Source organism: Pezoporus flaviventris, unplaced genomic scaffold (assembly GCF_033815535.1).
Source record: "Pezoporus flaviventris isolate CSIRO_AGI_PZ_B2104156 unplaced genomic scaffold, CSIRO_AGI_Pfla_v1 ptg000002l, whole genome shotgun sequence".
Taxonomy (NCBI): domain Eukaryota; kingdom Metazoa; phylum Chordata; class Aves; order Psittaciformes; family Psittacidae; genus Pezoporus; species Pezoporus flaviventris.
This window is the reverse complement of record NW_026892550.1, coordinates 63,535,395-63,548,479: the sequence shown is the minus strand read 5'-3', so window position 1 is coordinate 63,548,479 and position 13,085 is coordinate 63,535,395. Positions and strand designations below refer to the sequence as shown.

The 13,085-nt window shown below is 40.3% G+C and overlaps 1 protein-coding gene across 2 annotated transcripts in view; it reads right to left on the bottom strand.

The window, feature by feature from the left end:
- The window catches only part of RNF150 (ring finger protein 150), a 142,216-nt gene that overhangs the window by 50,635 nt on the left and 78,496 nt on the right, over positions 1-13,085 (bottom strand). For both annotated transcript variants that reach the window (XM_061442009.1, XM_061442019.1), the window contains exons 5-6: positions 7,320-7,416; positions 942-1,152 (exon numbers count right to left, since the gene is read on the bottom strand). In XM_061442009.1, coding sequence (XP_061297993.1) covers positions 942-1,152; positions 7,320-7,416 — 308 coding nt within the window. The remainder of the gene's footprint in view (positions 1-941; positions 1,153-7,319; positions 7,417-13,085) is intronic.

Genomic DNA, 13,085 nt, shown 5'->3' with positions numbered 1-13,085 from the left:
AATAGCCTCGTCAATACTAACACACTGACTGGTATCAAACAGATTTACTTTCTACTGATCTGCTATTTTACCTAAAAATAAGGATTTTAGACTAGCACAATCCTCACTCAGAACAGCTGACAACATTCTTTCTAAACTGTCAGAGTAGATTTTTCAAGAAAGAACATAATTTTTAGGAACAGAGTCATGCAGACATTTTGAGAGTTACTGGTTCAAACGGTGCCCCTTAAACAAGAGAAAACGAAACACACTGAAAGCATCCCAAATTCTCCTTTTTTTTTTTCCCCATAAATTGTCAGCATTATTTCGCTACCCTTAGGTTTTCAAGTACAGGAACTCTGACCATCAGTCCTTCTGAAATGAGAAGCTCAAGTATAAACAAATAATCAGACAAGCTTCTGTTGATGGAAGAAGATAAAGGAACAGCAAAACCAGAATTAAACAGTCTTTTTTTCTTGACTAAAAGTGATTGCTGTGTTCACTATTTATTTTATGATATGCAGGTAAGAGTAACTTCCACATAGTAACACGCAGCCCAGTGAGAGAAGGCAGGCCAAAGGACATGTACCAATCTGCTTCACACAGAAGACAGGTGTGCTTCATGGTGGGCTATCTGAACATACAACAAGTATCTGAAGATGACCATAGGTTTATATTGTGTTGTGTTGACTACAATAACTTGTTTCGTCCATGCAGAGGACTCTAATTAGAGTTTGCTATTGAACACATTGAGTTGCACACAGGCTGCAAGTGTTTGCAGTACAGCAGAACATGGTATTTAAATTTACTTACCCTGTATATTTCCGCTGGGCTTAAAGTAAGGCCACTGCTCCAAGTGAAAAAGCCCTCAAAGGCTACTTTCCCCGCACTAGAGATGGGTTTGTGATTCGGGTTTCTAAACATTTATTTCAGTGCAAATTCTGCCAGAAAGAGGAACTTACTGCTTGTTGTGAAGTTACCCTCCCCAGCCTGGGGAAAGGAGTCTACATCTTGGATGACCTGTAGTACTCCCACAGTCCGCACTGGGGGATCCAGGGCTACAGAGCTCTCGTTCACTGTTATATCGCTGGCTCCCGTTATCTGGTTGGTTGGTGGTCCTCCTATAGATGCTTCCAAGTCTGGAGGTATATCATCCATGCAATCTGCATTTGGCTAATGGGAAGAAAAATAAGAAAATTGGGTTTTACTTGATAAAAAAGATTTAATTTACCTGTTGCCACTTCTTTAGGGTTTTTCACTTTCAGTATTGAAAATGGCAACATATGATGAACAAACTTTCAGTTTATTTGTTTTCATGTACTTAATACAATATGTTGGAAGAGAGATCTGAACTATCCATTAGAAATATTCCGTATTAAACTGTGTCATCTATAATCTTGAAATATTCTTATTTATACTTTTTACAGGGTTTGAAAGAATACACATTAAAGAACTAACTCACTTATTGACATGATCTGCTCAACACTGGCAGATTGCTGAGTCAGATTACAAATGTAAACAGAGATTGGAGCTGAAGGGGAATGATTATCTTTTCCATAAATACACATTTTATAGAGCTGGTAACAGAGCTTTCAGGAATAAGGATTCAAGAGAACTGCCTGTGGGCACATCTATGCGTGGGGTGCAAAAACAGAAGCTAAAGCTGTTTATAAGACAAGATTTTTAACATCAAAAGCTCTTTTCCTTTGCTAATGCTGTATTTCCTACAAAATAAAATTATGAGAAAAGAAACACACAACCAATAATGGGAATTTGAAGAGTATCATTTGATCCATAGCTTTTCCTGCTTTGTGGTTCAGAGAGAGCAAGGATGGAACCCAGTTCTGGGGAATTTAGACACTTCTCTTTTGCAGTTACATAGTGAATGCACCGACATCTCCAGCATGAGCCAAGATCTTCAAGTTAAGGGAAGCAATGAGAGGGGTTTGTGGGGCCCACCTGTTGTACAGTATCCTTAGCACTGAGCACTCATAAAGAACACCTAGGCTTCAAGTGGGCACAGGGCAGCAAAGAGGACTGTTTGTCCCAAGATACTATGTCCAAGACTAGTTCCTATCTTTGATTTCTCTGTACCTGTCATATGCCTGATACTCCCGTTTATACAGCAGTGATTTCTGTGGAGCTCCCCATAAACATCGGGGACAAACATATGACTAAAAAGCTCTTTTTCCTCTAAGAGGAAGCAGATTCTTGTGCCATTTGCACACAGAACCAGGTCTAGTTCTCCCCAGGGCATGGAGAAAAATTGTTTGCATAACTATTTCAAGAACTGGATTTAGAAGTTTAAAAAACCAAGGCTGATGCAGAAATGAGGATGCTGTGTGTCAGGGTGCAAAGCTTCCAAAATGACAGCGGGACATAGCCAGGTTGAGCTGCAACTACACAGATACCTTGCTAAGCTAGAAAATGTAAAGTTAAGTTGCTTCCATTTGTCTTTATTCTCCAGGATTCAGACAGCTAATCTGGACTGGTCACTGAGGTTTCCTCTAAATTCAGTGGTTTGAAACAATTTCACTGTGTCATTATCCCACCCTAAGGTAAGTGGTATGAATTGTACCCTCTGCCTTCCTACTGCTCAGTACTAAGCAGAGACGGGCTTCAGCTGCTAGTCTGGAAATCCAACATCTGGATAGATCAAGTCAGAGGAGATGTATTCTGCTCTATGGATATAATTTTTTCTATTCTTAGTTGTTTCACTTGCTAAGGCATTTATGAAAATCTCACTACCTGCCTATCCCCAACAGCAAGCACCTAGAAATGAAGCAAAATATGATACAGCAAAGACTTAAACAGATGCTTAGCTTTAAGCACAAGAGTAATCCCTTTGAACTCAGGCATAGGTTACCATATGCTTACATATTTTGCAGAACCAGAAACTTAGCATGTCTTGCCTTTTCCCATATATTTCCTCTGACAAAAAATTGTCATAGTCTGGCTCCAGTCTAATTCACGAGCAGCAAGAGCTCTTCAGAACATTCAGGAAGGAACATTCAGCTTTTCACCAGGTTTTAATGAAACTGATTGAACTTGTACTTTTCTAAGTGAAATAACAATCATCTGTAAGACTTAGATCCAAAATTATTCCTTAGATCTATCACTCTTTCCCTCACTCCTAGATGTTATAACAAATGCTTTCAGATTTTCATTTTTAACTTTGGCTTTGATGGCTGTGTATCTTAAAGGAAAAAAAAGTCTGTTTTTTCTTCTCTACTATAAGAAAAACTATTTCAAAGTTTTTTTTCAGGGCATCAGTTTCCTGTCCTTTGCTCTGATCCCGATTATTCCTAGAATGTGGTTTTATCACTAACTTTCAAACCTTTTAAAACAGGGAATTACAATTGAAAGCAAAACAAACATTAAAGATGCAAAAACAGCATTGCTCGATATAATTAATCCCTTACTCCTGAATCATTTTAGTTGGAAAAAAGTACCCCAAACTGAGCAGCATACTATAAAACTAATGATACGAAATACTGATAAAAAAAAATACATTATAGCTTTTGCTGCCAGAGTGACCCAGATACATTTGCTAAGTTTAATTATATTGGTTTCACTCATTCCCTGCATGTAAGTGCTTTGAGGGCACAATTCCACTAAAGTCAAGGGAAGGCTTTGTATTGACTTCTGAGGGCTTGGCTAAGGCTCTTAGTGAATAGCTTCAAGTCATCCAGTCAGCTGCCAAAAATGTGGCTGTCTGCATATCCAGCAGATATTTGCAGAAAAGGGGGAGAAGCAGGCGAAACTATTTTATATGACATGATCATCCCAATAGCAATGTAGGTCTCTGAAAGTGAAAGACACTTTCACTGATAATTCACTTCAAATATTACAGCCAAATGAGGTACAGTCTGAGCTGGATTCACCAGCAAAGAGTCAGTGGAAAAGGTTACGCCAACCATTTGCTGATGGATAGTTAGTTAATAGCCCTCTGGAGCTACAGAGTGCCATGGTGAAAAGCAGAGATGTTAGGGTGCTCAGCTACCGTGAAAATGAGTGCAGCCTGGGGAATTTGGTTCTAGCGAAGATAATGTTTGAAGTCTCTGCTACAAAATAAATGGGGAGTTTAGATGTGAAGTGAATTGAAACATTTAGATATTTGGGTTTTAACCAATCGTTTCCTGGAAAATCCTGAGTATTGATGCTAAATGAAGCACAATATATCCAGTCACGCAAACCAGCTCTTTAATAACAACCATAGGACAAACATGCAGCTGGCAGGAAAAAAACCCAGCACATTAGCTCTACCTATGGTAAGATTTCCTCATTCCTCCCATTGTAAAAGCCTGCAAAAGGACTTCGGCAAATTTGTTCTCAAGTCTCCCATCAGAGACTGCTGCCTGCCTGAGGCTGCTTTTCTGTGTGTGAAGTTTCAGCTAAGATGGCTCAGCGAGCCTCAAGAATGTGGTTAGGGAATGGCATTTTGCTCTATGCACTCTACAGAAATGTTTGCCACCTCTCACTGAGAAGCCCTAGAGCTTTACAGCTTCTTCCAGGGAAACATCTTTTGCCACAACAGCCTACTGACATCTGGCTAAGTTACGAGCCTTTGAAATTATCAGTTCACATGTACTGATAGAGGCAGGTACGTTATTCAGGACCAACAACTACACTCTCCAAAGAGAACTGGGCTTTGCATGGTGCCTGCAATCTTATGGTAGCACAAGAGAGCACCCCACAGGACTGATGCCCACAATGGGGTGCCCTCAGCTGGTGCCAGGCAATGGGAAGGGTGAGGATGCCCAATTTCTGTGCAGGTGGAGAAAAGGTCCTGAGAGATGAGCAGGGAGAATGAGCTTTGACACCAGGGCAGGAACTACAAAGGATAAAGGTTGGGCAGGAGAGGTTATACAAAGAAGCAGGAAAGGCGACTGGAGGGGAAAAGAGGAGGAGCAGGAATTGAGGCATAGTTTAGAAAGAGAAGGCAGAGCAAGCAAAGGAAGAGAAGCAACTGGTAGCTGTATAGGAATTTTTAACCCCCAATCTATCTGATGCTCTTAGACTCCCACTTCCTCTGCTGTCAGCTAGAGGAAAGCCTTGACATGAAGGTTACCATCTGCTCCCAGCTTCCATGGACAACATCTCCTACTGTAAGTCACCTTGAGGGGTAAGGCTCTAGCGTGCAGCTGTCCCTTTATAAACCTAATTGATGAGCCATGTGGGTGGGAGCCAGTATGCTCCCACATAAACATGCGGGCTGCTTTCAGTTTATTTTCTTAGAACAACCTAAGGAATTTTTAACATAAATTCATACAATAAAACCCTCTAAGCAGAGGTTGCTAGTGGAACATTAACATTCAAGCACTTGACTTTGAGACCAGCACTGAGGCGGATTCTGAAATCTTACTGTGACCCAGTTGTTCATGTTGGTTTCAGCAGTAATTTGGTTTGGTTTTTTAAAATTTTCTTATTACATGCCCAGTGCAATTATTTCCACAAAAGCTCCATGTGGAAAGCTCTTAGCGAAGGGAGCAGGATGGACCCCCTTCTGTTAAGCAGTACAGGGAAAACTAGATGGAGCTGTGAGAAGAGAAATGATGGCTGAGGAAATTGAATGCCATTTTTAGTTATTCCTGGCAATTAAGTTCTATACCTGCCACCACAGAGCTGTTCACGAGTAGTAAGAATCGGTCACATAAACCAAAACCCTTACACATGGCCTCCGGCCCTTTTTGCTTGATGTACCCAGCCTCACATAGCCTGCGGACACATTTAGCATCCAGCAGCTGCCAGTGAAATCAGTGAGAGAAGTATCCTGGTCTCTTTACATTAGTATGTAAATACTAATGGTACTAAACTTTCTGGGAAGACCTTAACATCTCACTGCAGGCCTCCAGAAAGTAGAGGTCTGCTTTGTTTATATCGCCCGTCTATGAAGCTGGATGAAGAGCATGTTAATGAAATGCTCAGACAAAAATGTGAATGGACCAGTGTGAGAACAGAGATCATAAGGTCCTGTATGGTTCAGAAGAAAGCCATGGAACAATACACTGGGTACAGAAGTGTCAAAATCCTGCATAACTGCTCGTTGGCAGGCCTGTGAACTGAGACATGGAACCTGGGGAAAAATTTCTGTATTACCTTATATGCAGAGATGAATGGCAGAGGCAGCCTTCCTTCTGTTTCTTTCCTGACATCTCAAACACTGATCTAACAGTTGTATCATCTTTTAACATTTTAAAGACAAATACACATGGCTTAGTAGAAAAAAAGTAGCCCAACTGTAATAACATGTTATCCTAACTACAATACTTCATTTTTCCCATTTAAAGTTTTTATCTTAGTTTGTATTAGATTGATTAACGTATCTGCCTACTTCAGTAAAAACATACTTCATCACTTGCTGTGGAAACTCTTCTGCAGCAACCTGCTTGGCTTCCCAGTCTCCATGAAAATGAACTCTTGGAGAATGGCTGTATCAGCTCCCCTGGTATGTTCACATGAGCTATGTTACTTTATATAGCTCTTTCATATGTCAGCGAGCATGTTACCATCTGTAACTGGGGAGGGTATTTACAGCACCTGTTAATGCATCAGCCTATGGTGTTGGAGTACTGAACTTCACTCTCACATGGCAAGCCTTGCACAGTGTGAGAAAGTGACTCACTTCTTCCTGGTGAAGTCCGTCATCTCTGTGATAGCTGTGGCTAGGAAACTGTATGGCAGACAGGAAACACACTATCTGAATGTAAACATGCAACCTAAAAAGATCAATTCCTTTGGCAGCTTCTAATCACATCTGAATGTTCCAAATAACAAAGAGCTTAATAATTTCTTTTATGTCATATGGTTAGTTGCTGGGAGAAATACTTCCTAATTGGGAGTACAGAGATTGCTGGAGATAGACTTTAAGAGAAATCTGACAGAAAGAAAAGATTTTGCTCCCCAGAATAAGCAATTAATTGTCCTCAACTAATATAGCAGGAAAAATTCTACTTGCAGACCTTCTGCTTTGAGATTTGAACCAAGAGCATGATCAAAAAACAAAATCCAGTCCTGATTTAAAACACAAACAAAAGCTATGTGAAAGAACCTATAAATCCACCAAACACCAGCAAACAATCCTCTGCTCCACAAAGCAGGCAACCACAGACACACAAATCCCAACATCCAACCAACCCCCATATACAGGCTCTTCCTTGCTAATCAAAGTGGTGTGAAGAAGAGAGGTAGAACCAGACATTTCAGCTTGTACTCCCCTTAAAAAATCACTAACATGGCAAGAAGAGAAGGATGGGAACAGACAGGCAAAGGGCTAAGGATATATCCAAGTAGCTGGTATTTCCCTCCTGCCCTGACCAGCTGCCCTGTGATGTGCTTACCGGGATCCCTAGAGCTTTTAGAATATTCATTTTACACATCGGGCAGGTACGATGGTCTAGCAGCCAGGGGTCTACGCAGGACTTGTGGAAAAGATGCCTGCAATGAAAACCAGGACATTTTAATTTGAATCCACCACAGCACAATTTACCACCTAGTACCAGACACTTCTGAATTCAGTGAAGTGAAAGTATTTAAAATGGTGTGGTTTGTGACCTCTGCAAGGACAGCAAAAATACATAATATGCACACAAACCTGAAAATATTTCTGTAGCATCTCAAGCACATGAAGAGCACATACATACATAATTGGGGAATTAAAAAAACCACACAAAATGCATCAGCAAAACCCATGTTTTTTAAACGCTAAAGGTCAGGAGACAAAACCTGCTTGATGGTAAAGGTAAAAATTGCATTACTATGTCTTGATGGCTCTGCAGACAAACCTGATTACACATAATTTAAATGTGAAGCCATAGAGGATTAGGTATTTCTTACAATGCAGGAAAGAAAGTGAATTAAGGAAAAAAATCTACTTTTCATTTAAATAGAAAAAACAGGATGATACTTTTTAAAACATTCTCTCTGACTTTGTGCTCTTTAGAAGTTACCCATCAGAGAGCGCTCCTAAACAATTCCAGCCCTGAAGGGGTCAGTGCTAATCCTGTGCTCAGTCTGAAATGACCACTAAGCAACCTCCTAAATCCTATGGCTGCTGGGGGCCACTTAGACATTATTCAGGTGCAGGATCAGAAAGCTTCTTGTCTAGCTTTGCCTGACACAAACTAAGATAGAATATAGAGATATTTAGTGTGTGTACCTGACTGACAGATGTATTTTCTCTTGTGAGCATACTCTGTGGCTTCAGGGAACAAATATTATAAAATGCAGGAATGTGGGGCTCATGATCTAAGAAATGCTGTTGAGTAGGTCAAGTAGAGGAGAAGGGGCTCAGCCCAAGGCCGTGAAGTTTGTTCAGCAACACTTCCTCCAAAGAAAAAGAGGAATATTTCCCACCATGCACACTGCCTCAGAAATTACATTGGCATTTAGGAAACTGAAAATTGACTTGCCTACCTAAAACTCCTTTTTAATCAGTTAGAATAGAATAATTCACTTGAAAAGAGCCTTAGTTCAACTGTCTAATATAACTTAATAACAACAACTTCAGCAAAATTGAAAGAAGGTATCTTATTCTGAAATATGAGGCTCGATATATATACACAGTCTTGCTCTAAAAGGCACAAATTAAAACTAATTTGCTTGTTTTGACACACCAATCTAGATGAGCTCTAGAAAGATTTTCTTTCTAAGGCATGCAACAGGTGTCACCTATTTTACTTGGCAGAGCCTGAAAGTCTCCTTTCAGTCTTCTTGAAGTTTTACATTCTGCTTGAACTTTTAGATCTGTGCAGTCCCCCACCTGGCTTCCCCTGTGTTGCTACTGTCCCAAGCACATCACCCATAGAGCACAGCCACACAAACCCACCAGGTAACCACAGGCTCACAGCTGCCCAAGGACAACTGTATGAGGTTCAACAAGGTTCAGTGCCAGATCTTGCCCTTGGGTCACAACAACCCCATGCAACACTACTACAGTCTTAGGGAAAAGTGGCTGAGAAGCTGCCTGGTGGAAACTGACCTTGGGGTGTTGGTCAACAACTGAATATTAGCCAGCAGTGTGCCCAGATGGCCAAGAAGGCAAACAGCATCCTGGCTGGTATCTGAACCAGTGTGGCCAGCAGGGCCAGAGAATTGCCCCCCTGTGCTCAGCACTGGTGAGGCTGCATCTCGGATACTGTGCTCAGTTGTGGGCCCCTCAGTACAAGAGACATTGAGGTGCTGGAGTGGGTCCAGAGAAGGGCAACAAAGCTGGTGAAGGGTCTGGAAAACAAGCCTTATGAGGAACAGCTGAGGGAACTGGGGTTGTTTAGTCTGGAGAAAAGGAGACCTTATTACTCTCTCAGATAACCTCTACCTGAAAGGAGGTTGTAGTGAGGTGGGTATTGGTTTCTTTTCAAGTAAGAAGTGACAGGACACAATGAAATGGCCTTAAGTTGCACAAGGGTAGGTTTAGATAGGCTGTTGGGAAAAGTTTCTTCATTGAAAGGGTTGTCAAGGATTAGAACAGGTTGCCCAGGGAAGCGGCTGAGTCACCGTCCCACTGACATAGTTTAATAAGACTTGGCAGTGATGGTTGGACTTGATGATCTTAAAGGTCTTTTCCAATCTAAATGATTCTGTGATTCTAAGGCTCCACCTGGAGCACACACCAGCCTCCACAATGACATACAATCTCTGAGAAAGCCAGAATCACTTAATAAGCCAATTTTAAATATTTACATGGTACGTATTCAGCTGAATGGGCTGGCTGCTGTATTGTGTCCCAGCCTCTCTCACACAAGGCACGCATGGGCTTTCAACTTTATCTAAGATATTGAGGTGTACTTTCACCTCTATCTATTTGTAACCCTGACTCTTACTAACATGGTATCAGCCGGCATAGTAGCTGGCTGGTGTAATAGCTGGCTTCAGGCCTAAATAACAGTAGAAATTCAAAGCCAAAACTGTGTGAACTCAGCGTCTTATTCTTTTAAATGTTTTTTCTCACTACTTCTAGATGAAATGGGTGCTTTGTGAAACAAAGCTATATGGCAAATTATTGCATTCCTGTACTTGGCCTGACTTTGCACAACTACTGGCAAAGGGCAACTATGTTCTTGGAAGTTCAGCCTAGTCTAATTATATCAGTTGGCTGTAATACCAAACTTTGTTAAACCTCATCTGATCCTGTATGTCAACATGATGAATGCAAATGAAGCGTTGTGATACGTGAAGTTTAAACCACTCTACTAAGGCCATGAAAGTTCACAACCCTCCTTCCAAACAGAATTTGCCTTAATGGATAAAAAGCAACAATGCACCAAATTTTGTTGTCTCTCCTGTGTAACTCTTCATTTCTGTCATCTCAGGAGGGACATACTCAGCCCATCATAGGGCAAGCAGCCTGAATAGGAGAAAACAAAAAAGTACAGTCCTCAAGCATGTGTAATTTTACATTTATAAGTCTAATCAACAGAATTCCTTGGGTATGTTAATTCATGGAGGGTACTGAAAGTCAACATCGTGTTTTTCAGCTATTTGGAATAATGATGAGATTCTTGATAGTGATTGGTTTTCTTTAATTATATACTGAAATCCATAAAGAAATATGCTTAATGGCAAACATCTGAAGCATGTTTGTACCAAAATAATCAGTACATTTACAAAATCTAAAATATTTATTATTCTCTTGGAAAAAAAAAAAATAAATAAAAAATCCCACACCAAAACCCAAAGAGATTTCCAAAATCTGTTTTGGATTAAAAGAACCCAAAACAACAAAAGTAACTTCTACCAAGCAATTTTACCATAGACTAGAAAGCCTCCTTTTGTTTTCCAGTTCAAGCTTTGTAAGCCTCAGTCAAGCTGTGGTTCATATTACAGCACTTCATAATGTCTGTTAATCACCAAAAGCTTGGAACAAGCCCTAAAGACTTGAAAAACTGAAGTTTAGTGTACGTGAAGCTGGCTTCAAAAACTAATAATCTAAAATAAATCCTACCATTTAAATACATGACAGATCATGTCACTTTGCACTTCTCAATACTAAATCAGCACAGTGTAGTATGGCTCTATTAATTTCAGATTTAACATGCACAACAGAACTTGACTATTTGACACAAATTTATGGGGAAATGGAATGTTATAAAAATCAGATAGATTTGAATTTTTTAATTTTTGTACCACATTATATGAGTAGAGGACTCATAATAACTAATTTTGAACATGTAAACATTTGTGCAGAGAAGTGAAGTGGCAGGCTTTGCAGACTTGGATCTGAAAGCTTATTTTATTCTGACAAATAAGCCTGATAAGTTTATCATCCAAATTAAGGCAAAACAAGGGTCAGCCCAAAGTAAGATGAGAGCAACTGCAATATTTCACTGTCACATGGTAAGACGATGATGTAAAAAGATCAATAGAAAGAAAAATCCCTCTTCTTCTGAAATTCTGACGGTTTTAAAAGAAAAACTGTTTTAAAAGAGAAGGGTTTTAGAAGAAAAGAAAGGGTAGAAGCACCACGGATGAGTTCAGAAGTAAAGACCCATACAGGGAGACACTAAGAGAGATATTTCAAGTACAGACTCCTGACATGGCTTTGACAATCAGAGTCAGAGCTAATAAAAAAATGTGTGCAACCACAGGCATTGCAAAACTATGTTCATTTGGATGGGTTGAAAAGTTTCTCAAAAGACCTGTACTTGATTAGTTGAGAGGAAGGCGAGAGGAGAGGAGATCTCGTAACAATCCTCATACAAAACAAAGGCTTTCATAAAGAGAAAGGAAACAACTGTTCTTCAGCTCTCCTAGGGATAAGAGATGAAATGATGTGTTTAAAGTGCAGCAAGTGAGACCCAGGTTACACAACAGGAAAAGCTTCACCACAGTCAGGGTAGTGAAGCACTGCAATAAATTATCAGGGGAACTGCAGAGTCTTCATCCCAGGAGACTGCAGAGTGTGTTGGAAAAAACTCCCAAGAACAACACGGACAGTGTCCCTGTGCTGTTCCAGAGGTGGTGGTGGCCTCCTGGGATCCCTCCTGCGTTCCTCTGTGACTGCATGTGCCTGAGTAAAGCTCACAGAGCACAAAGAAAGGAAAAGAACCTCAAAGTCCCAGCACATTTCATTTACTATTAACACAACAGCACTTTGTATTTCTGAACTGGACGTTACTTTTGTTTGAAACGTACTTAAATTTTCTGTAAAGCTGCAATTTTAATCATACAAGAAAAAAAAAACAATGTCAGGCTAATCGCAAAATTATACTACTAATATGATCGTTGTAAAACTATTGTAAAGCTTTCAGATTGCCAACAGTTCTGAGAAGCTTTTTTTCCAAGTTAAGGGAAACTTAACTGTTCTCTTCCCACCTCCGACTCCTAGTCCTACCTTTCCAAACTGCATGCAAACAAACCTAGTAGTCATGTCATTTTTCTCAAAGCGTGAGCTAAGAGAAAAGGAGACAAAAGCAGAAAGAGAGGTACATCCCTAAGGACCCTGAGTAACAGCATCATGCCTGGACCAGAGATAGGGCTGAAGCAGAGGATTGAGAAGGGTTTTGGTGAGCAGCCCTGTAGTATTCAATTAGAAGATTTGAGAGCTTTTGAGGGTTCATGTACAGTATTATTTGTTTATTTTTGAGGAAGAAGGAGGGACAAAAGATGATGATGAGGGTAAATGAAAGGAAGGAATCAAAGGGAAGAATGTGATGAAATAATTTTCACGGGAGGACTGAGGATGAGCCTGATGACTGAAGCAGTTTCTGAAATCATAGTTGTTCATGGGGAGAAGGTTTAGAGGAAGGGAGTGAGCTGGAATGGTTAGAAAGTGTGTTTATTGGTGACAGAAATGAAACAACAAAAAAAAGAGCTTATGAAGAACTCAGTAGAGATGAGGTTGAAAGAACTGGTTTGCTCCCTGTAGAAGTTTAGTAAATGTTCAGTAAAAGGCATGCAATTGGAGCACCAGCACTAGCAACTTCCCCAAAGCCAGAGCAGAAAAGACAGAGGCTTTTTGAAGCTAGAGATGGAGGACAAGGAGAAGGAACTAGGGCTATGACAAGAGATATCACTCTGGGAACAATGAACTTGGTTACATTTGATGTTGTGTCAGTGCCCTCGAAGATAACTTCAGTGATGCTTGCTACCATTAAACATAAAAACAG